The sequence below is a fragment of the Fukomys damarensis genome, unplaced genomic scaffold, assembly GCF_012274545.1.
Source record: "Fukomys damarensis isolate Sample0158 unplaced genomic scaffold, DMR_v1.0_HiC HiC_scaffold_11, whole genome shotgun sequence".
Classification (NCBI taxonomy): domain Eukaryota; kingdom Metazoa; phylum Chordata; class Mammalia; order Rodentia; family Bathyergidae; genus Fukomys; species Fukomys damarensis.
Window position 1 is genome coordinate 13,280,290 of NW_022900923.1, and position 24,563 is coordinate 13,304,852.

At 33.8% G+C, this 24,563-nt stretch overlaps 1 protein-coding gene across 21 annotated transcripts in view; it reads left to right on the plus strand.

Moving 5' to 3' along the window:
* The window catches only part of Cdc42bpa (CDC42 binding protein kinase alpha), a 271,103-nt gene that overhangs the window by 226,155 nt on the left and 20,385 nt on the right, over positions 1–24,563 (plus strand). For all 21 annotated transcript variants that reach the window (XM_033762072.1, XM_033762059.1, XM_010642642.2 and 18 more), the window contains 10 exons: positions 2,435–2,518; positions 7,594–7,699; positions 10,566–10,702; positions 11,369–11,508; positions 12,857–12,938; positions 14,853–15,069; positions 15,898–15,960; positions 16,900–17,493; positions 19,306–19,403; positions 22,065–22,149. In XM_033762072.1, the coding sequence (XP_033617963.1) occupies positions 2,435–2,518; positions 7,594–7,699; positions 10,566–10,702; positions 11,369–11,508; positions 12,857–12,938; positions 14,853–15,069; positions 15,898–15,960; positions 16,900–17,493; positions 19,306–19,403; positions 22,065–22,149 (1,606 nt within the window). The remainder of the gene's footprint in view (positions 1–2,434; positions 2,519–7,593; positions 7,700–10,565; positions 10,703–11,368; positions 11,509–12,856; positions 12,939–14,852; positions 15,070–15,897; positions 15,961–16,899; positions 17,494–19,305; positions 19,404–22,064; positions 22,150–24,563) is intronic.

A 24,563-nucleotide genomic window follows, 5' to 3' on the forward strand; every position in this document is an offset into this window, starting at 1 on the left:
ATCGATGTTGAAGTGCACATCCTAGTATCTATCAGTTTTGGAAATTTTGCACTTTGTTTGGTATATATAAGTGGAATTATTGGGTTGTATGGTATGTGGATTTTCAACTTTCACTAGATCTTGATAAATTGTTTCCACGGTGGTTGGATCCATTTTCACTCCCACCAGCAGCGTGTGAGAGTTCCCCATTTCTCCACATCCTTACCAACGCTTTCTACTGTCAGACGTTTAACTTTTACCAATTTGATGAGTGTAAAGTGGTGTTTTTGTTTTTAATTTGCACTCTTTCTGTTTCCTAATGTTCTTCAGCATCTTTTTCTTTCTTGGCTGTTGATTTGCTTGTTCATATCCTTTGCCCATTGTTGTACTGAACTATTTTTCTTGATTTTTTTCAGTTGTTTTTGTGATGTGTTCTATATATTTTTTGAATACTAATTCTTTGCCAGCTATATGCATTGCAAATATTTTCTCTGTGGCTTATTTTTTAACGTTGTGATATCTTTTTTTCATGTACATCTTTTCATTTTAAAGTAGTCAGTTTTATCTGGTATTTAGTTTATGACTTCTGCTTTCTGTGTCTTCTTAAAGCATTTCTTCATCACGCAGAGATTATAAAGATTTTCTTTCATATTTTCTTCTAAAAGTTTAAAATTTTTGCTCTTGTTTAGGATCTTAGTCAAATTGAAATTTATTGTTATGAATAATGGGAAATAGGGATCTAATCTTTTTTTTTGCCACATAAACAACTGACTTTTCTTAATTCACCTCCTTTGATTTGTAATACTACCTTTTTTCTTTTTTTTATGCCTGGGTCTGGTGGGGGCCTCCCTGTTCTTTTCCACTGTTCTTTTGATTGTTCCTGCACTGACATATTTTCATAATTACTGTACCTGAAATAATTCTTGACACCTGGTATGGTGAGCCACCCCCACCCAACTTAGTCTTTTTCTTCTTGACCCTTTAGTTTTCCATATTACTTTTAGGGTTAGCTTGTCAATTTCCATGTGAGACTTTTGATTGGAATTGCATTCAATTTATAGATTTATTTGAGAGAATCAACATCTTCATGATATTAGGCATTTCCATCTGTGAACAAATATAGTGTGCATAGTAGTTAGGTATCCTTTTACATCTTTCAATAAAGTTTCATTACTTCCAATATATTCCATACTACTTATTTGGATTTGTTCCTAGATAACTTAAATTTTTTGTTGCTATGGTGCATTAGATCCTTTTTAAATACATTTTTCATTATGCATTTCTGATCTTTATAAACTCCTGTTCTTACAGCTTGCACCTTTATTTGACTCCTTTAATTTTAATAATTTCTCTTGAACTTTCTGTAGAATACTAGCCATAGTGTTGTTCCCTGTTAATTGTTTTTCATTTATCTTTATGTAGCTTGTCAGTGTTCTTATTGAATTTCTGTACTCCTCAAATGTTAAGTTTGTATGTTGGGTTCAAAATTTTTTAAAACTGTCAAAAGTAAATAAAATTTAAAGTATAACTAAACGCACAATTCCAAGAAAACTGAGAAACTAAATTCCATCTTAACGCTATAGTATATGTAAAATAGTTTATTTTTGGAGGTTATATAGTAACAGGCAAAGAAGGACCATCCATTTATCTTTTAATATTTTTAAATGTTCTGTAACTTTGTGCAAGGATTAGCTGGGGTTTTTTTTCTTGATTGATTGCTTTTAACACCCTAAAAGTAAGTTCCTTATGTCTCTTTTTAGGCTTTACTAATTAAACGACTTCCTTTTCTCCACAATAACATCCAGTAAAATCACTAATTCTTTTCATTCAAAGAAATACCTTATCCCATAAAATAATACTCTTACCTACTAATAAAGATACGGTTTATAGCTAAACTTGTATGAAATCCAGAATTCCAATAATAGTAAATAATTTAACTCCCTTATTTGGAAAATTAATTTCTGCACAAAAATTCACTAATTTTTACCTGTATATCCAAAGTCAGGGTTATATTCTATATATGTTGATATGTCTTCTAAATATGGAAGTCAGGTGTTTAAAATAATCTTCTAAATATTTTTATTATAACTCTTGTTAAAACTCAAATACTTTTTAAAAGATCAATATGGCAAATTCATAAGAATGTGAAAATACCCTCATTTGTATGTAGGCTACCAGCTGTAATTTTTTTGTTTTCCAATGGATTTTCTTTTTCAAATTACTTCTTTTTAAATTTCCAGATTAGAATAATATTTACTAATTGAAAAGTTTTTTCATTCGTAGATATTGCAGGCTGAAATTTATCAATACTATGAGAGTTTTAATTTGAGACTAATTGGGAGAACTTTTTGACTTACTGACATTTTGTTTATATTTACTTTGGTTTCTCACTAGTTATGTTTGAAATAAATGAAGTTTTTATGATGTTTATTTCCTTTTTGCCTCCCGGCTTCAGATTGCAGACTGTGCTCCACTTCCCGTTCACACACCGACCTTAAGGAAAAAGGGATGCCCTGGCTCATCTGGCCTTGCACCTAAGGTATTCAGTGTATTATAAGCATAGTTTGTTTCCCAAAAAAGTGAGAATAGATTTCTTCTGCTTTGTGCCTTTCCTATGATTTTGATACTGATTTCTTCAAAGTGCCCCCCCCAAAAAAAAGCTTGGAAAGAAAATATATTCCACATGAGTTAAAATAATCACCACTGATAATGGCAGGAAGAGTATACAGTTTTTTTCTTTTTATCTTAAATTCAGTGTTTCAAAGTCTGTTAAAGTAAGGAGTAGTGTTTCCTCCAGGTACTCCTCTTGGCTGTTGCCTGAGGGAGTCATTAAATTGAGGCCACTCCTAAGTAACCGATTCTGTTCAATGTGACTGTAACTCAAATAAGCACAATAAATATCCTCAAAAGGGTAAAACAATATAAGGAAGGATAAGGTAGTTATGAGAAAAAATACATTGGAAATACTTGACATAAAAGAAAAATACTTGCTGAAATAATACCTCAATAGATGGCTTCAAAAGTAGAATGAAGACAGATACAATAGAAAAACAAGTTAACTAGTATGGAAGATAAGACAAAAATGTGAAAGTTAAGATATACATGACATAAGTAGTGTCAACATTCATATAGTAGGACCTTCAAAAGGAAGGAAAAAAATGGAAATGAGGCCAATTGAAGAAATGACTTAAAATTTCCCCCAATTGAAGATGAAAAAATCTCACATTGAAAGGCATCACTAGATGTTAATAAGAATAAACAAGAAAAACTCACACTTGGATACATTATAATAAAATGTAAAGGTATCATAGGTCAAGAAAAAATTCTAAGAACTTTCAAATAGAGCAAATCATTTGCGTAAAAGTCAAGTTCATATCTGGCTTCTCATCTGCAACACTAGATACAAAGAAACAAGTGAAAAACATGTTCAATTATTGAAGAACTTTGAATCTAAAAATTTGAACCCAGGTATGCTCTCACTGAAATGAGAGCAAATTAAAAATATTTTAGGTATACAAGAACTTAGAAGGTTTACTATTTAAAAAATCTTATTTAAAGGTATTTTTGAATTGCTTCATCAAGAAGAGAAAAGCAAGAGGCTATCATGAAGAATTTGGGGAAAAGATGAATAGTTGTCTTAAAAGACTTTACTGTGATCTACAAAAGCCAAAGAAAATGAAATGTATATTCAAAACAGACTAGAGCAGATCTAAATAAAACACAGTAGGAAGTTAGTATACGGATCTGGTAAGGTGAGTGTACTAGTGTACTTGTCTGGAGAGAACATGCAGAGACGGTATAGCTTGGTGGTTCATGTGGTAAATTCTTGGCAAGAAAAAAGTGAAAGTTAAGATGTACGTGACAAATAGTGTTAACATCTGTATACTAAATTACAATCTTCTACTAGCTCTGTGAACTTGAGCATGCTACTTACCTTTTTATGTTTGCATTTCTTCATCAAAAATGTTGATAGCCAGGGATATAGCTCAGTGGTTCTTGCACCTGCCTCACAAGCACAGGGGCCTAAGTTTGATCCCCAGTAGCAATAATAATAATAATAATAATTATTATTATTATTATTATTATTATTATACTATCTATTTCATTGGATATTATTATACTACCTATTTTATTGGATAGTTTTGAGTTTTAGACAAGCTTAATATTTCTAAAGAACTTAGAGATCTGTACAGCACAGTATGTAGCATAAATATGTTTAAATAAGTGTTGATAACTCAGGAAATTAAGTTTGAGTCTTAAGTTGAAGGGAAAAAATAGATCAACAAATAAAAAAGTATAACTTTCAAACCTGTAGAAGGAAATGAAAAGAGAGAACACAGGAAAGAAAAAACAAAGAATAAAGGAAAACATGGTAACCTAGTACTCTTACCATGTACTAAATTATCTCAAATCATAATGGCTTTAAACAAGCCTTTTTAAAAAAAGATACAGTGATCATGGGTGTAGATTGACCTAATGAGCTATATAAACCAAGAACTGAGATAACTAAAGAAAGAAGCAGATTGCATGCAAATTAAAATTTGTAATGCAGCTTATCAGACAAACATTGCAGTAGAGAGGGAAATGCAAAGCAGAGAACAGAGGATTAATATCTACATATATCAAGAGCTTTTCTCAAACAAGATCCAACTATAACAGTAAACTGACCAAAAGCCAGGAATTAATAGACGAATATATCAACATTTTGAATAAATTAAAGAAGTTTCTTAAGTTTACTAGAAATTGGGAGAAAGCAAATTAAAGTAATAATGAGGCTTTGTTTGACATTCATAATGTAAATGTCTACATGTCTCCATTAACACATTTTGTTTAATGAAAATGTAAATAAATGCCGCTTTTTAAAAGCAATCTAAAAACATTTTTGAGTAAAAATATATCCCAGTACACCTTTAGAACCCAATGAGTAGAAGATTTTTTGAACTTGTAGAAGAGTCTTATTTAATTTTTGAGATGAGGTGTTGCTATATTGCTGAAGCTAGCTTCAAACTCCTGGGTTCCAGTGGACCTCATGCCTCAACCTCCTGAACAGCTGGGACTACAGGTACATGCCACCATGCCCAGCTGGCAGCATAGATTTTAAATCTGTTGAAACACCCTCCCTATTAAAAAATGAAAGATTAAAATATTTTCCATGAACTCCAAAATGTAGAAACAAATCACCAACGTCTGCAAGACCTACGTGATATTTAAAGTTGTGTTGGGGGAAAATAAATGAAGTTATGTTGGGGAAAGCTGAGGTAAAGCAGAGACTTGAGATAACCCAGCTACCATCAGGTACCCTGAGAAGTTTTGATAGCAGCAATTACTGTGAGGGAACTTTGCCAGATCCACTCCATGGTGAGTTATGAGGAGACAAGGCTGGAGGAAGAAATGGAAGTCCTAGACTTAGGGTTCTCCAAATTAACAAATCAAGAGTACCTTCCAATTTAGAACCTTGCCCGAAGGAAAACTGCTAGGAGTAGAGCAGGACAGAGGGAGTACATGAGTCCAGATAAATAAAAGAGAGTAAAGATAGCAAAATGTAAGGTCATTTTAAAACTTTTATGATTTTATGAAAATAACAGAATAGGGAATCTAGAGCCACGAAGCTAGAAAAGCTATCCTGGCCACACCTCCTTGCTCATTTCACTTATAATGAGCATCTGAAGAGGTACAGTTGAATCCTGTACAAATTATTATAAGGAAAAAAGGAATAAAGGGTGAGTTGACTTAGCAAAAAAATGAGACTGCAAAAAACTACAAAACCAGTGAAAATTATAGCAGGTAGTGGGTGCTGGGGGTATCCCGCAGTGGTGGGCACTGGTTCAACCCCTAGTACAGAAGAAAGCTGAGAGAAATATATTACAGAGGAAGGGAGTAACTAAAAGTTAAAAGAAAATGCCGGTAGGAAGGACTTGGGGCAAAAGGATTTTTTTCTTATAAATATTAAACTTCTATTGCTTTCTTTTATAACTTTGTATGTATTTCAAAATTACAGGCAAAAGAGAAAAGGAGAATTTCTTTGGCTACAAATGAAAATTAGATGTGAAATTACAAACATTAGATATCAGTATCTTTCCAAGAGTATTAATTCCATTAAATGAGATGTATGTAAAATACTAGCACCACTTTTGGCTGGTGCTTAGGAACTGCAGCAGCAATTACAAAGATATTAAGATAGTGTGTGTTCTGCAGAGTTGAATAGAGTTGAATCTCAGTGCTGCTTTGAGACCAACCAAAGACCTAAGAAACTTCTAGAAAGAGTGGTTTGAGGTTGGACCCAGAGCTCATGACCACTTGAAGTCCCAAGGTTTCACCCTATTCCCTGACTAGTAATGGTAGTCAGATCATTCTATTTAAAAAAAACAAACTTCTTTTCTTCTTCTTCTTCTTTTTTTTTTTCTAGTACTGGGGATTAAACCCAAAGCCTTTGCTCTGAGCTACATCCCTTGTCCTTTGTTTCATTTTGAGACAGATCTCACTTGTCTCTAAATTGCCCAGGCTGGGCTCAAACTTGAGATCCACCTTCCTTAGCCTCCCAGAGTATAGGAATTACTGTCAAAGACCCCCACACCTCCCACTGGATATTTTGTTAATATGATGTTAATCTCAATTGAAATAAGAATTACTTTATAACATTTTTATCAGAATTAACATATATTGAAATATAGAAAGTTCTTACTCTTTTAAATTAAATCACATGTGTAAAAGAGAAATGATTGGCCAAATTTGTTTGCATAGAGAAGTGGTTTTTTTTTTTGTTTGTTTTTTTTGGGTTTTTTTGATGCTGATATGTGCCAGTCATTGTTTGAAAGGTTTCTCTTATAATACTTAACTATCCTCTGAATTACATACTATTATGGACCCTGTTTTATAGATGAAAAAGTGAGATGCAAAGGACTCAAGGGTAACTTGCTCCTGAGTTCACACAACGGTATAGAGAAAGGGTTATATTAATTCATGTGCAATGAAAACATGCCAAGAGGTGATTTGGAGAAGACAAGAGTATTCCAAAGAGATGAAATCTCTTTGGCTTACAACCATGTAAATCATCCAAGACTTAGAAATCTTTACTACTGGCTTTTCAATAAGAAACTGTAAGCTGCCGTCTGTCTCAGGAATAATATGAGTGTATTTTTATCTGCTCAAGTATAGTACTGCCTCTGTCCATGGAAGAAAAGAGATTTGTGAAGCATATTATTTGTTCTTGCTCCCAGAAAATTAAATTCACAATATATAGCAGAAATAAGAATGTTATATATTATTTTTCTTCCTAAGAAGGTCTAAGGCATGTTATACTGTATTTACATAGGGATAAGTATACAAAATTTCACTTTTTGCTAATGAATAATTTGGAGACTTTAAAGAAATCCTCAAACCAAGATTTATGAGCAAAACCAAAACAATAAATTATCATTTAATTAATATCTTATACACTGTTATTTAGCTTAATCTAACTTAGTGGTATCTACTAGAACATTTAAATAGCATAAATTAAGATGTAAAAAAATGGAAAGAATTTATTGTATCTAGAAAACATTCTAGGAGGTAGTATATGCATAGGCACTAAGGAAATCCTTAAATAATGTATATGTTTATCAACTTGTTTTACAGCGCAAGACTCATCAGTTTTTTGTAAAATCTTTCACTTCACCCACCAAATGTCATCAGTGTACCTCTTTGATGGTGGGTTTGATAAGACAAGGCTGTTCATGTGAAGGTAAGTACAAAATGAAAATGAGATATGACTTGTTTAGGCACCACTTTATTTGTCCTAATATTTACTTCTTAAATTATAATCTGATAACTTTATTCTCTTTAAAAGGCATTCCACATTTATTTCACTTAGTTATGTGTTTTTCTCTAGATAACAAGAATGTAAACAATAAACTGAGAATCTTTCTAAATTCTGTTGAGGGCTGGGGATTTAGCTCAGTTTTGCTGCTGCCTGCCTTGCAAGTACATGGTCCTGAGTTTGATCCCTGGTACCAAAAAATAAAGTGTGTTGAATGTTGGTGACCTGTATGAAAGAAAGCATGAAAGTTATCCTTGGGTCTGTTGTATAATTACATTATTTATTAGAGAAATCATTGAGAAGTAGGCAACACTGTGGCTTTTCAGAAATACTAAGCATCTGCCACTATGCCTCAAAAGACAGTTATTCCTAGTATTAATAACAGAGGTTTCCCCTACCTATTCATCGATTTTTCTGTTGTGTTTATTATATGCTTCCTCTGTTTTGCTAGGCACTGGGGATGAAGTAGTGAATGTGAGGGAGAGAGGATCAGGGGTCATTGGAGCAGCAAACAAAGTATATTTGTTTAGATGCTCCTTTAATGTTTACCAATGCCTCCAAAATAAAAATTATTTAAATTATAGTGGAAATACTAGATATACAGATTTTTGATCAAATGACACTTGCCATTATGAAACTACCTCATACATGCTTTTCTGGCATATCTTATTAAAATGACAAGAAAATAGTTGCTAATTCAAATTCTAATACTAGTTTCTCTTTCTCTTCTGCTGTTAGTATTGGAAAGGCCTTTAGAAGTCCTTTAAGAGGACTTTAAAAGTGTAGTCACTCCCCATCAGATGCATGTGTTCTCCTTACCTGCAATTAGCCTGTATTTAACTACTTTGAGGAAAGGGGAAGTTAACAGTATACTAAGGCAATGTATTCTACATTTGATCAGTTCTCAGAACTGAAGTGGAAGATCTAGATTGCATTATCCATTAGATAACATGAGTTCAAAAGAGAAGAGTCATGGCAAAAGATTTGAGAGTTATGACTGTATAAGTCATGAATATGACTGCATTATCCAGAAAGCATGTGTAGATTGAAAGAGCAAGAACAGGGCCTTAGGAGTCACAGTTAAGGAAAAGAAAAGCACAAGATGACCAAGTAGTCTGAGAAGAAATAGCCTGTATCATGGACCAATGAGGTGTGACTGATGCCAAAGGAGAAACCTATACAGAGTTCTAGCTTTGTCTCATTTTGGACCATAGCCAGTTCTTGTCTGTCATTTTTCAATGCATTTATCAGAAGGAATTCTGGGCAGATATCTGGCTTTTTATCTATTTTTTTTTCTGGGCAGATATCTTGACCATTTTTTATTCATCAGAATTATTTGTAATAAGGACTTTTGTAGATCTGTATAGGCTCTCTTACCTTCTGACATCTTGTGCTGTGAAATTGTGCCTGTCTTTTCTTCAAATCTTTAAAGCCTACCTTATAATGCCATGGGGACATAGGACTATCCCCAGCCTTTGTCTGACAGGTTTTTGTAAATGTTATGATAAAGATTCTTGCCATTTTTACTTATCCCTGGATTAGATCCAGTACAGATACTTGCTTTGTTGCTTTCACTGCTCTTTGGAGGTGAGGGTTGTTTTGTTTTGTTTTGTTTTTTTCTTATCAGTAAAACAAAATTGTAACTTGTTAGAAATTCCACTTACATGAATTGAGAATTAAGATAGTTTTTTGTTTTTGTTTTTGTTTTGGTACCGGGGATTGAACTCGGGTCCTTGCGCTTACAAGGCAGGCCACCGAACCGCTGAGCTAAATCCCCGGCCCTAAGATAGTTTTTGACAGTACCAGTCCATCTTGCCTCTTAGTTTCATAGTGTCTATCATTGATGTGTAATCATTTCTCCCATGTGTATATACTCTCACAGTGATATATTGCTTCAGTTTCTTTCTTATTCTTTCTCCAGAATTCTCTAAGATTATTTTTAGGTGTAGAAATTGTAACCATTTGTTTGTTTGTTTTGGTACCAGGGATCAAACTTGGTAGAAATTGTAATCTTAAAAGTATAACTCCTTCCAATAAGTTTGTTTTAAATATTTTAACCTTTAATTTTCTCTTGTTTGTTTTTTCTTATCATCTTGTTTTAGAATCTCAAATCTACCATGTGAATATCAAATAAAAGGATTATTGCAATACTATGAGTAGCTAAATATGCAGGCTGTGAGCCAAACTGCCTGGATTTGAATTACAGCATTTCCACTTCTGAATTCAGTGACCCTGAGCAAGTCACATATGACATTGGCATAATAATTGTACCTGTCATACTGTCACAGGAAAATAAAAATGCTCAGTAAAGTTAATTATTAACCTAGCTGTAGTTTAAGTATGTAGAATATTATCACCAAAAATGTACCCTTAGTTCATACATTTTTAATCATTGAAAATTTTTATTTTCAAGAAGATCAGCAAAACTGTCCAGGTGTAGCAGAGATGTCAGCTTAATTTTCATAAGTGACAATTGTGGGAGAAATTTCAGGACAGATACCATATCATAGTAGGATGAAGAACTAGATAGAACTTCAGAAGCCACTTTCATAGGAATCATGATGTTAACAGAAAACAATATATTACAAATAATAAAAAATTTACTATTTCTCATTGAAATTTCTGTTGATACATAGATAAAGTAGTTTCTCAAATGGTAAAATTATTTAAAATAAAATTAAATATAAACATTTATAGCACCTTACATATGGTTAGTGCTCGGTGAATTTTGTTGTGGTGGTTGTTGTTAAGTGGATTTTTATTAATATTTTGGGTTCTTTCTCTCTCAAAGTGTGTGGATTCTCATGCCATATAACCTGTGTAAACAAAGCTCCAACTGCATGTCCAGTTCCTTCTGAGCAGACAAAAGGTCCCCTGGGTATAGACCCACAGAAAGGAATAGGAACGGCGTATGAAGGTCATGTTAGAGTGAGTATCATGAGTTCAGATCAATCATGAGTTTAGATCAATCCTTCAAGATTTATTAATGAATTAAAATAGTCACTTCACATAGTACTTGACAGAAAATTAAATAAAATTCATCAATTTTTCAATTTAGAGTAATGATTTGAAAACAAAAATTTAACTTTTATTTGTAAATAAATTCTAAAAACACTTTTCTGTGTTATTCCTGTTATGATGAACATATATTGAAATCTCCGTAAAGGAATTTTTGACCTCCAATATTGCCAAAGAGGTAGAGTATGCTTATGAATTGGTAGATATTATCAAGATGTAATCTTGCTGTCTTCATAATAATACTTGCAGTATATAAGCTGAATTTCATCTTATTACCAGATTTGACTTCTGTACTGTAAAGAAGCATGAATACTATGTTAATGGAATTACTTCTTTAAGTTCAATGGTACCATTTGAAACTCTTTTGGTAAAAGGCAAAAGTCCTTCACTGTTATTCTCTTTGTTATTAATGACATTCATGTCCCATCTGCTACTTTATCAACCAAAGTGGCAGATTTTAAATTTGTGCGTATTATCTCTTTAAGTTTTTATTCTGTGTTTACATAAGGAATTAAGGAGGCTGTCACTGACATTTTTATTTGAATTGTGTTTGTACCTGTCTGAAACAAAACTAAGATCCCTAAGCCAGCTGGAGTAAAGAAAGGATGGCAGAGGGCCCTGGCTGTGGTTTGTGACTTCAAACTCTTTCTATATGATATTGCTGAAGGAAAAGCATCTCAGCCCAGCGTTGTCATTAGTCAAGTTATTGACATGAGGTAAGTCTTCAGGGGTAAAAATGTCATTGCAGCATAGGAATAAAAAGTCTGTTTTTTTCTTTTAAATTGCCATGGTTTTGCTTAAATGATCTGACTTCATGTTGATTTTATAATTTGCTTATATGGCTGTAGTAGCATCATTAAATATATGAAGTAAGTTGTAATTGTACAACAGATTGACATGTGGGTTGAGTGTTTGGGCTAGGAGCCAAGGAATGGAAGCTGGTGTCTGGGACCAGAAGACCGGTTTAAAGGTTGTAGGGTATCTGAAGCCTAAGATGTAGTGTTTAAATCATCACCTAAAGGCACAGAGTATAATCCATTGTGAAGAAAGGAATAAAATCTCAGATCAGACAAGCTCTTGGAAAACATAATGAATCAGGGATCATTTAAATTAGACATCTCTCAGATATCTGTGGTCTTATTTTCCAGATTCTTGGAGTGTACCCTCTTTTACCTCTTATAACTCCAGGTGGTGTCCCTGAGGAATCATATCTTCTCCTATAGCTTCAGCCATCACTTCTGCCTTGATGACTCCCAGAGACATGTCTCCAGCTAAAAAATAGCCATCCATCACACAAAACCCACATTTCTAGCTATGCCTCACACAGGCATTTCAAATCTGTAACTCAAATGTATTATTTTCTCCACAAATATGGAATATGAAGGGACCAGTACAAGAAATATAAGCATTATCTGGCAAAACTTGCTAAGAGACTGAATATAGAAAGGGAGGGCGAGGTGCAGCTGAATGCACCTGTACTTTTAGTTACTCGAGAGGCTAAGGCAGGGGGATCACCTGAGCCCAGAAGCTTGAGGTGATCTAAGGCCGCATATAAGACCTTGTCTCTTAAAAAATAAAAATCAAAGACTAAGGTGTCAAGTTTTATGACCATGAAAATACAGTACCAGTAACAAAATTGAGGAAATCACAAGGAAGGAATTCCCCAAATCTGTTTTAGATTTTGAAGGAAAAATAAAATGTCAGATGAACTGAGTTGAGTACACAATGAGACTTCTTATGGGAGGCAAGAAGTTCCCCTGTGGCCTCTCAAGACCCTCTGTAAGATCCAAATCTCAGTTCTTCATATTTACTTTCCAGCCAGAATCTTTGGTTAAGCCAACAGTTATTTCTGGCTCTTTTATAATGTACAACTAATAAGTTACTCTTATAACAAATAATTTGGGTATTACCAGTATATGGGGAAAAATCATTTTATTCAATTCACTATTCTGTGAAATAGTTCAACTTTGAGGATTGCTTTATGTATGTTATTTGGTTACACAACCAAAATCATATACATATAGCTCTGTATATTAACTTTAAATGTTTCACTGTTTTTTTTAGAGATGAAGAATTTTCTGTGAGTTCTGTCTTGGCTTCTGATGTTATTCATGCAAGTCGTAAAGATATACCTTGTATATTTAGAGTAAGTGTATGCTATAATTTGATCACGTATTTTTAATGAATATGCTTTTCACCTCCATAAAAATCATAAATTTAGGAATACCACGAAATTATACATTTTCTATATGTTCCATATCATCCCATACTTGAATATATAGGAAACTGATGCTAAGTTTAATTAAGGAAAGACCTGTAGGAAGCTCTAAAAATATATTTCCTGTTAGATAATATTGTCAAGTCCTGATTCAGTTTTTAAATACTACCAATAGAAAACTGGGTAAATGTCAGTTTTCTTAAATTTTTTAAAAATAGAATTTTATCTTTTTATCATTTTAAAAATTGTGTTTCAGTTCATTACTTTTTGGGCTAGGGATTTAGCTCTGTGGTTCCAGTGCCTGCCTTGCAAGTGCGAGGACCCAGGTTTGATCCCTGGTACCAAAAAAAAAAGAAAAGAAAATTAATTACTTTTAAAATTTTGTACCAGGGATCAAACTCAGGACCTTGCTCTTGCAAAACAGGCATGGCACCACTGAACTAAATCTTAGTTACTTACTTTTCCTTATCAAGTACTTAAAAGTTTAATAGCTTACACAACTGTGATTTATCATTTTCACCTTTTTATGAATTAGCTGATCACTTCCTAGGGTGTTGGCTAAGGTCACTCACCTGGCTGCATTATCTGGGACTTATCTTGGGCTGGAATATCCAAAACAACCTTCTGTCTGTGGCCTTGGTGCTGATAGCTGGTGATCTCAGTCTCCCAGTCCTTGATGGCTGGCTTCCAAGAAAGCAAAAGAAGCTGCCAGGCCTCATGAGGAATAGGCCCAAAACAGTCCTGATAACCCTTCAGCATTCTGTTGATCAAAGCTGTGAGTCTCACATTTAAGGGGAAGGGAAATGGATTCTGCTTCTTGACCAGAAGAATGAAATCCATAGGAGGAATTGTTGACAGAGGCCATTTACCATATGATCTTGAAAGGGTAAATTAAGATAGAATTTTTTTCAAACTACCCTGTTGTTAGGCCCATCTGCTTAGTATATGTCTACTGACTGTCTAAGGAAGATCAGAGATGATACTTAGTCTGTTTCCAGACTGTCAATTATTTGTTCTGTCCTCAGCCACCAGGGGAACCTACAGAGAACCATTTATCTACAACTGATTGGCAGAGTGATTTTTATTGTCATTGATTCTTAAGGAGGGTACATATATAAAATAAAACATTATAAATGAGAGTGATGAGTCTACATATATAAAATTTAAAACTATTCTGATTAAGTTTTAGAATAATAAATTTTTGTTCAAATACTAACTCAAATGATCTAATCTTGGGATGGGGATTTAGCTCAGTGGTTTTGCCACCTGACTCATGATCTAATCTTCTTTAATGATAATATAAATTATTTTTATGAAATACCAGAGAATATACTTGTGAGCATTCATGACTTTTAAAACGGTATAGTGTAACGCATAAGAGTATGAATATAGGGTGGTCCTAGACCTCCACTGTATGCCCTTGAACAAATTAAATTTCTTTTTATCACAGTTTTTATATGTAAAATAAAGATTGAATAACAGTTTCTGTCTCAAGGAGTTAAGAAGGTTAAATGTTTAACATTTGTAAAGTGTTTAGACCTCTCTGATGTTCAGTGATGATAAATGTCAGTTGTTATAGGACTACGTGTAATACATTTTTTGTGAAGCCATTTTGGTACTCCTCTGGCAAGGAAAATAAAAATGACGCTTTAGCACCTTGAATGGTATCTCCTACCTTTGTCATGAATTAGTGTGTTAGAACTAGTTTTTCTGATTAGGAACAGCTGAACTCTGCTCAAGGTGTCATTTAATGAATGCTCATACTATTGGTGAATGCTGAATAAACTAGCATACCATGAAATTGGCATCATCATATCATAAATATTGATTAAATTTTCCCAGGTCACAGCTTCACAACTCTCAGTACCTAATAATAAATGTTCAATCCTGATGCTGGCTGACAGTGAGAAGGAGAAGAGTAAGTGGGTAGGAGTGCTCGGTGAATTGCACAAGATCTTGAAGAAAAACAAATTCAGAGACCGCTCAGTCTATGTTCCCAAAGAAGCTTATGACAGCGCTCTGCCCCTTATTAAAACAACCCAGGCTGCTGCAATCATAGGTATGAATTCATAATATTCATTTTATTTTCATAATTGTTTACTGATCTACCTTGTGAGCTGGAATTGGCTTTTGTCTGGGAATCCCCAGTGTCCAGCATAATATGCCTTCTATCACAAATGTTCAGTAAGTTTTTATTGAAACAAATGAGACCGATACTAATTTGTTTTTTAGCTGTTACACTGTATAGTAAACGTATATTTTCTTCCGAAAAACTAACAGTGCTAAAGATTAACCTACTCATCTATTTTCTACTTGTGTAAAATAGAAAAATTAATTTCTTAGAGTATAAGTTTCATGCACAATACAGACAATAATTACCTTTCTAAGGTTATTGAGAAGTCTAGAAAATGTGGAATACATAGGTAGAGTACCCTGCGGTAAAAATGCCCTCAGTAAATGGCAAGTTAATATCTGAAAGTTTAAATTTTTGCCATATTCTTATATAGTTACTTACACACTCAGTTCTTTTTACTTTCTCTTAACTACTGAGAAGTTTTATAGTATGGTTCAAATACTTTTCACAGTCCTTCCCTTTCAAAGCAACACATGGAACTAGACCAGGCCACTAAAAAGCTAGATTTTTCTCTTTTTTTAATCATTTATTAAATAAACATTTACTTGTCTTCATAGGTATTGATACAGATTTTTAAATGTTATATTTTAAAAGGCATGAAGTATTTACCACTGTAATCTGAAAGATTTCATAGTGTTAATTGTTATATTTTCATTACTTCCATTTTTGCACCAAAATTTATTATCTGGTTTATTGTTGGCTTTTTGTGGTTCTTTACCTAATAAAAATATTGTATATGTTTGTCTTACATAGATCATGAAAGGATCGCTTTGGGAAATGAAGAGGGATTATTTGTTGTGCATGTCACCAAAGATGGTAAGAGAAACTCTAATTATTTTTTTAGCAATTTTAAATCGTCTGTTAGAAAATTCTCGAGTCTAAATTCTAAAATGAGAAAAGTTTGCTCTTACTATTCCAAACCTGAAATTTCTAGGTATAATTTCATAATATTTCTAAATCAAAAGATTAAATTTCTTTAATCCCCTTAGATTCTAAAACTTTAAGTACATATTATCTCTGTGTCATTTTGCTTAGTAAGTTCTGCTGTATAGATGGCATGTGGGAAAAAAGCTACAGCTTGATTTTCCAGTACTTTATTATTCCTATAAGAAGTACCAGCCATTAAAATATTTTTGTTTGAGTTTTATTCCCACAGTTTCATGCAACAGGTTTTTTTCCTAGGGCAAAATTCAGTGTGGGTTGAAACGAAGAGAAACCAATTTAATTTTGTATGCATAGTTACAGTATTATAAGTCTATCTGTGTCAGATTATCTATTTATTTAAACTTGTTATCCATACAAACACCTTCATAGAAATATGAGTTACTAGTTACTCAATTTTGTTTTTGTTTTCTTTTTGATACTGGGGATTGAACTCAGGATCTTGTACTTGCAAGGCAGACATTGTGCCACTGAGCTAAATTCCTGGCCCTAGTTACTCAGTTTTTAAAATAGATGAAGGTCTTTAGAATATAGTACCATTAAAAAGATTTTTCTTGAAGATTTGCCATGCTTTTACACAATTCTTTGCTTTGGCTTTTCTGGCTACCAGAGTTCTCGATGCTAAATTTAATGTCTATGATAGGTGAGTTAAATGATCTTATAACGGGTTTAATTATCTTCCTTTCTTTCTATGATTTCTGACTTACTTTCCTGTAGTATATCTGTATCTTTTTCATAAATAGACATCTTTTTTAGTAAAATGGGAATATAATTAAAACTATTTTTCATTTAATTTATTATTTCTGTGTGTAGAAATTATTAGAGTTGGTGACAATAAGAAGATTCATCAAATTGAACTCGTTCCAAGTGATCAGCTTGTTGCAGTGATCTCAGGACGAAATCGTCATGTACGACTTTTTCCTATGTCAGCTTTGGATGGACGAGAGACAGATTTTTACAAGTTGGCAGAAACTAAAGGGTGTCAAACTGTAACTTCTGGAAAAGTACGCCATGGAGCTCTAACATGCCTGTGTGTGGCAATGAAAAGGCAGGTCCTCTGTTATGAACTATTTCAGAGCAAGAACCGTCACAGAAAATTTAAGGAAATTCAAGTCCCATATAATGTCCAGTGGATGGCAATCTTCAGTGAACAACTCTGTGTGGGATTCCAGTCAGGATTTCTAAGATACCCCTTGAATGGAGAAGGAAGTCCATGCAGTATGCTCCATTCAAATGATCACACACTGTCATTTATCACACATCAACCAATGGATGCTATCTGCGCAGTTGAGATCTCCAGTAAAGAATATCTGCTGTGTTTTAACAGCATTGGGATATACACTGACTGCCAGGGCCGAAGATCTAGACAACAGGAATTGATGTGGCCAGCAAATCCTTCCTCTTGTTGTAAGATTCTCTTTCCCATGGCTGTCTTACTGTCTTCCTTTCTTTTTCCTTCTGCTTTGTCTAAGTGTAGTCATTGTTAATAACAAGTTTTTTTTTAATCATTAAGATTTTTCCTACATACTTTGTTGTTTTTGCAAAGTAATCATATATAGTTAAACCTAGGCAAACAAGATCAGCATTCACATTGCATACTTAAAAGTAATGTTTTTGTGGTATATTTTACTGAGATGGATATTTTTACTCTTACATCTCTTCATTATCCCCCCAAATACAGTGCTGTATCAGTAGCTCACAAGACATTTTCTGGAGAAGTAAATTATTTAATCATTTATATAAAGGCATGACGTAGCATCGATAAGCAATGTTACTCAGCTTTATATTTTAATCTAGATAAACAAAATTGCTTATTTCACTCTAAAGAAATATTAAGACATTAACAAATAATTGAATACTGTTATTGTTAAATAATTCAATTACTATTGAATACATGTGATTTTACTATATGAGATGTCTCAGTGAGCAAAATAGATGCACTCTACCTTCACAGAGCATAGGGTGCAGTAGAAAAGAGTCATGGTAAAAACAAAAGTCACAGTAATAGAACACAAGTGCCATGACAGCAGATCTACGACTAAGATAGCATAGCGGAGGTAGAGAGTTTTTTCAGAAAATCTGAGAAAGCCCTATATAATGTCCAGCAGGTGGCAGCCATCAGTGAACCACTCTCATGATTTCTGTGATTCTCTATGAGTAGAGAAGGAAATCCATACAGATTTAGCATTCAGATGCGGATTTAGGAGTAGCTAATCTAAATTGCTTTTGTTGTAAAGGAAGATATATGGGTATGCTTGAATATTGATAGGAAAGAACCATTAGGAAAAGATTATCTTATCTGGGAAATACAGAAAATACACTAAGATCCCCAAGAGGGTCAAAGAGGATGAAGTTTATAACACAGAAAAATTATTTGGAGCAGGAGGTATGAAACCTCTTACATCTTAACAGGACAGAGGAGGAATGATAGGGTTGGGGCCCATTAACTGTAAAGTGCAGAGAGAGAAAGTTTAGAAGGACAATGAATACTTATTACAGAAAAATTAGGAAATTTATATTAAAAAAATGAAAAAAATCTAATCTCAACCCACCCAGTTTTAACTGTTTTTAATTTTTTATTTCTCCTGAAATAGATATTCTTACTTGTGGCACAGTATGTAGAATGAGTGCTGTTTGTAACTGACTCATAATAATTCAAAATATCCTAATGTTGAGTAAGAGGTAGACTGATATAATTTTTTATAGCTTTGTCAGTAATTAATACATAGTCTTAGTTCAGTTAAATCATTTTAATCTCTATTTGTTTGTGTCACAATTAATGTTCAGTTTTTCAACCAGTGGATGAGATACTGAGCATCTACCCTATTCATGTAACTATGTTCAAACACTATATCGTACATTTAACTGGGACTAGAACACTTAACCTGAAGATTTCTCCAATTTGTAGGTTTATGTCACTATTAATAACTATTCAAGAGTCAGATACTTTAAAGTGTAATGAAACCTCTTTATCCAGGCTAATGTTGGCCTAGGTCTTCTGTATTTTAAGTGCTATATAATGAGAATGGTGGTATGCCAATTCTTCCTTTACGATTTATGCTCAGTTTATTTTGAAAATGTTTTAATGTGGCTCTTACATGATAACACTAGGATTTGGGAGTTTCCACTGTACAGTTACTTAGGATAGACCTTTCAAATGATTTGGGCTTAATACTTCAAAGTAATCAACAAAGCTGTTACCTCTTTCCTTTCTTCCAGGTTACAATGCACCTTATCTCTCAGTGTACAGTGAAAATGCAGTTGATATCTTTGACGTGAACTCCATGGAATGGATTCAGACTCTTCCTCTCAAAAAGGTAATTTCACATTAAATACAGCTGATTAATTTTGACAGGTAGCTCAATATCATATTATTTGTATTGCATTTTAAGTTTCTCATTTATTGAGCTGGGCATGGTGGCACAAGTTTATAATTCCAGTACTCTGTATGGCTGAGACAGGAGGATCCCAACTTTGAATCCAGTAACTTAGCAAGACCCTGTCTGAAAATAAAAAAATACATAGCTCTGGGGATGTAGCCCAGTTCAAAGGCTTTCAATCTCCAGGATGGTAATCAGTCAAATCAATTAGTCAAGTATGATTGGTGTCGTGATGAACAACTAAAGTATATGCTACAAACTAAAATGTTGTTATCTTCTGCTTTTGGATTAAAGAGCTCTGAGGATGGGTTTGATTGTTATTATAACTTTTTTACATATTATATGGTGTTCAATTTTATGGGGATAAATTTCACGCAGTAGAAAAATGATTAAACTTAGAACCAAACTATGTTTAGGTGTCTCATGATTTAAAAACAGAGATTTCACATGTTCCCAGTAAAACATATTTTCCACTAACATTTTTCTTTTTCCATAAGGTAAAGCAAATTTATACAAGTATAAATGCAAAAATTAAGAGTAATAGTTTCATTTAACTATATATAGTACTCATAGCATGTGAATCATTAGTCGAGGGGCAATTTAGAAGACTAAGTGAATAAAAATAGCCGATTATAATTCAAAATGTGCCCCAGTTTAAAATTACTTCAGTAGTGAAATATTGTATATATATGAGGCATAGTCAAAATATATGGTGAATGTTTAATTATAGTAAAAGATACATTGCCACTAATTTCCTTCAAGGTGCTCCCCCGCATTTTGGAAACACTTACCCCACCATTCTTGCCACTTTGAAGCAGTTCTAGAAGTCCTCTTTCATGACTGTCATTTGAAATGTGATAAAAAATATGATGAATGCTCCTGCCCAGTGCCAATTGGAAGGGAGGCTTGTGAAAACATTTCAGTGTGTCTCTGTCTACCTTATTCACCAAAGTCAAAATGACCATAAGGGTGGATTCAGGACATTGAGGTAGCTACAATAGTGCAACTAAAGCCACAAAAGAAGACTTCCAGAACTGCTTCCAAAAATGGCAAAAACAATGGCCTGAGAGTGTTGGAAGTGAGGGAAAGGATTTTGAGGGGGATTAATGACAGTGTCTTTTACTGTACTTACTTTTAAAAATTTAAATATTCACCCAATGTTTCAAGCATACCTAAAGCAACTAAAATACTCCCTGCTTTATAAATTTGGGCTGTCTATGATCTGTTTGTTTGTGTTTGATTTGGGTTTTTTTATTGTTGTTTTGTTTTTGTTTTTGCCTGGCTCTCTTCACTCTGTGTTTATAAGATTCACACACTTTGCTACATGTCGTTGCTTTTTCACTGCAGTAGTCTGATGAGTGATTATGTCACTGTTTATTCTGTGACTGGCAGACATTTATTTCCTAGATTTTTACAGCTCTCAGTGAGGCTGTGTATGTCTATTGCTGTAGGCATATAGGAGTTTCTTTAATTCCTACGTGGAAGAGTAGAACTGATGGGACACAAGGAATGCAAGTGTTCAGCTTTGTGAGAGAGTATTATCTTTCCTAATGTGATAGTACCAAGTGATAGTCCCATCAATAACGTATAAAAGTTTTAAATCCACATCCTTTCTAAGACTTGCTGTGGTTAGAATTCATAGTTGTATTAATAGGTAGGAAGCAGCATTTCACTGAATTATTAATTTACATGTCCCTGATTTACTGTGTGATTGGGAATCTTTTATTTATTCATCATTCATATTTCCTGTTCAATGAAATGTCTGGTCATGTATTTTTCTTATTTTTTTCCCTTGCATTTGTCCTATTGCTCTTCTTGAGTTTTTGTGCATTATTATGTAACGTGGTCCTTGGGTTAAACCTGAACTCTGTTTGTGACCTATCTATAGTATTCCTTTACGGTATATTTTACTGAACCAAAGTTACTGATTTTACTTTAATTAAACATGTTTTCCTTTAATTAAACATACTTTAAATAAGCAGATTTGTCTTTTTTCTCTTCTTCAGGAAGCTTTCCTATTTCATGATCATTTTCTGCAAATGTTTTAAAGTTTTGCTTGTTCCATATATGCCTTCAATTCATTTAGAATTCTTTATTCTTTTTTATTTTATGTATATAGTTCCAAGCAGGAATTCATTTTCATTGGTTCCATATGACCAGTTGCTCCATCACCATTTAGTAATGGACCTTTCTTTTCACAGTCCTCTGCACTTTCTTCTCCATCATATGTGGGCATTTAGTATTTGGTGATAAGAATTCATACAACAGCTGTGTTGATATCACCTGAATATAATTATTTGCTCATTAATGGCTTCACAAAGTCAAATTTAAGGTTTAAATGTATTTTGACATAATTTTATTTATTTGCCCAGGATCTACTTTTTCCAAAGTATTATTTTAAATTTGTTCAAATTAGATGTTACTGTGCCTTCCCAGACAGAATTATCATTTCTTGTTGATTTTCTTCCCAAGAGAACTCTTAATTTAAAGTAGATAAATGAGAGGTCTTAACAGTCATCCTTTATAAATAGGTCAAAAGATTGTCATTTGTCTTAAAGGTTTTACTGAAATATTAATTTTATTTTTTTACTATTTTAGGTTCGACCTTTAAACAGTGATGGCTCATTAAACCTATTAGGGTTGGAGACCATTAGATTAATATATTTCAAAAATAAGATGGCAGGTAAGAAAATACATTAACTGGATAGCTTCAATGCAAATATCTCTCAGCTGACTTCCCAAGGTCTCATGAATATTAAGTGCCAAAATGCAGATTTAAACCTAGGTGTGTCTTACTCTAGAGTGTGTGATCTTGGTGACTGTCAAACTGTTAATATATATTAAGATAAAGTGTTGAGCAAAAGTAACTGTGTTTAAATTTTATATAGCTGTATAAGCAGACTATCTGATTCTGACAAACCTTGTTATTTTTCTCAGGAGTACCGAGGTAAGTAAAGAAGGTAAAGCTGAACATGTCTTCTGTACTTTTAATACGATAACTTAACCAAAATTAGCAGCATGAAATTGTGGATACTCACCCAGAGTTCCAGGCGAGACTCCAGGAATCCACCTCTAGCCAAGGGCACCTCCAGCAGAGAGTGTAGCACTTCTGAAGTGCTGGTGATAACACTGAAAGGAACAGAGGAAAGAGGAAAATCAGAAGAATGCCCAGAATCGGGGAGGGAATGGGAACCCTGACAGTTACAGACAAGAGAAAGGCATGTGGGCAGTGTCAAAGTAGTGAAGTGAGGCTGTCACACCAGAGATTGGCTACCATATACAAAATGCCGAGGAGACTGACCACATGAAACTAAATGTTTGTCATCAGTATGGGCCTGAGCGGTTAAAATATCTCTTTTAATGAATATTGTGCTCGTTTCTATATAATAAAGTCATTCTCATTTCATAGCAACAAATTTCTGCCTGACCAACATGTTTATAAATTTCTGATCTTTTATAGTGAATATGCTTACTAAAGATGCACTTATAGTAGTATACTTTGTATTTAAAATAATATTTGAATTAAATGTGATTTTTTTTCTTTTTTCTTGGTTCTGGGGATTGAACTCAGATCCTTGCACTTGCGAGGCAGGCGGCAGCATCCCTGGCCCCTAAGTAAAAATATTGTCATAAGAAAAATATTAAAATGTCTATACCAATTATGTATAGGTAGTGGGATTATCTTAATATCCTCCCATATTCCTCCAATAAACTTTTGTTTATTTACAGAAATCCGTCAAAAGTTTATTTTTATTGTCTTTTTTTTGTTGTTTATTTTTACTTCAAGTAGTAAAATAAACAAATTATTTGGCTTCTGGTTCAGTGCTTTTATCCAGTCCCAGAACTGGAGATTTAAAAGTCTGCTGAAAGGCTATCCCAGTATGACTTGAGAAAGGACATTCAGATTTTAGCAATAATTCCCACCTGGATGGATTTATCATGAAGCTAATGAAACTTAAGGTTAAACTTCTAAGACCCTATACTTAATTTTGTATGCTATTTCTTAGATGACCTCCAAATATTTGCATAAGATTGGATCTACTCCATCAAGGTCAAGAGAGTGGAAATAGCAATAGAGTCTTGACTTAATAAAGGAAGATAGTGAGCAGGATTCCTTATTGCACATGTCTGTTCTTACTTTATGTGACTGTACTGATCATCAGTGTGTCTGCACCCACATTGTGTCTATAGGACAAAACCTCTTCCACCTTGTGTTTTCCCAGACTTTCGTCTGTCACTCTAGGCCAGGAATAAAGTTAGAGCTATGGCATGGAGACCTGACAGGATTTCAGTGTGGTTGTCTTATCCTTTCAAAAAGGAAGGAAATCCTGCTTCCAAGAGGTCCTTTCTGTTTTCTATGTGTTGCTTTCTCCCCTTCCTCCAGAAGGTGCAACGTCTAGCTCTCCTGGATCTCTCACTGCCACCATAACTCACCAAAGTCCTCCTTTAACCTCAGAATCCCCAAATTCCAGAATTGTGCCTCACATTGTCATCCACTGTTTCCAGGCAGACAGCAGAACCACTGAGCTACATCTCCAGCCCCATCATCCACTCTTTAAAAATATGTCCTTTCAATGTTTGTTGCTGGCAAAGTCATCTGGTTAACCTACATGGCTACACTATAAGGAATGCTTTGTTGCTTATCATCTATTTTGATTTTCTGTAAGGTCCATATGAATTCTTTCCATAGCCTTCACACTTAAGGCTTTCTGTGTTAAGGACTTCTAAAGATTAACTTTTCTCTTTTTTCTTATCTTGCTTAGGTATAGCATCCCATCATGTAATATGGATACACTTGTCTGTTTTCTTCTGAGAATGTGTTCACAAAGTCTGGCAGGATTTCCCTTGCTGACAGTTTACTCTTTTTTTTTTTTTCTTTTTATTGAGTTTATTGGTACAGTCTAGGTATACAATACAGTTACATTCATCATTGGGATCCTGTACCTTTACATGATAGGTCTTGATTCTCATTTTTTCCCCTTGTCCCTGCCCTCCCTTCACCCCCTCCTCCCCTCCCCATTTACAAACACTTTATTTCCATTTTTTCAATTTCTCATATTTTTTTCCTCTCCCTTATTACCTTTCCCCCACCCTCCC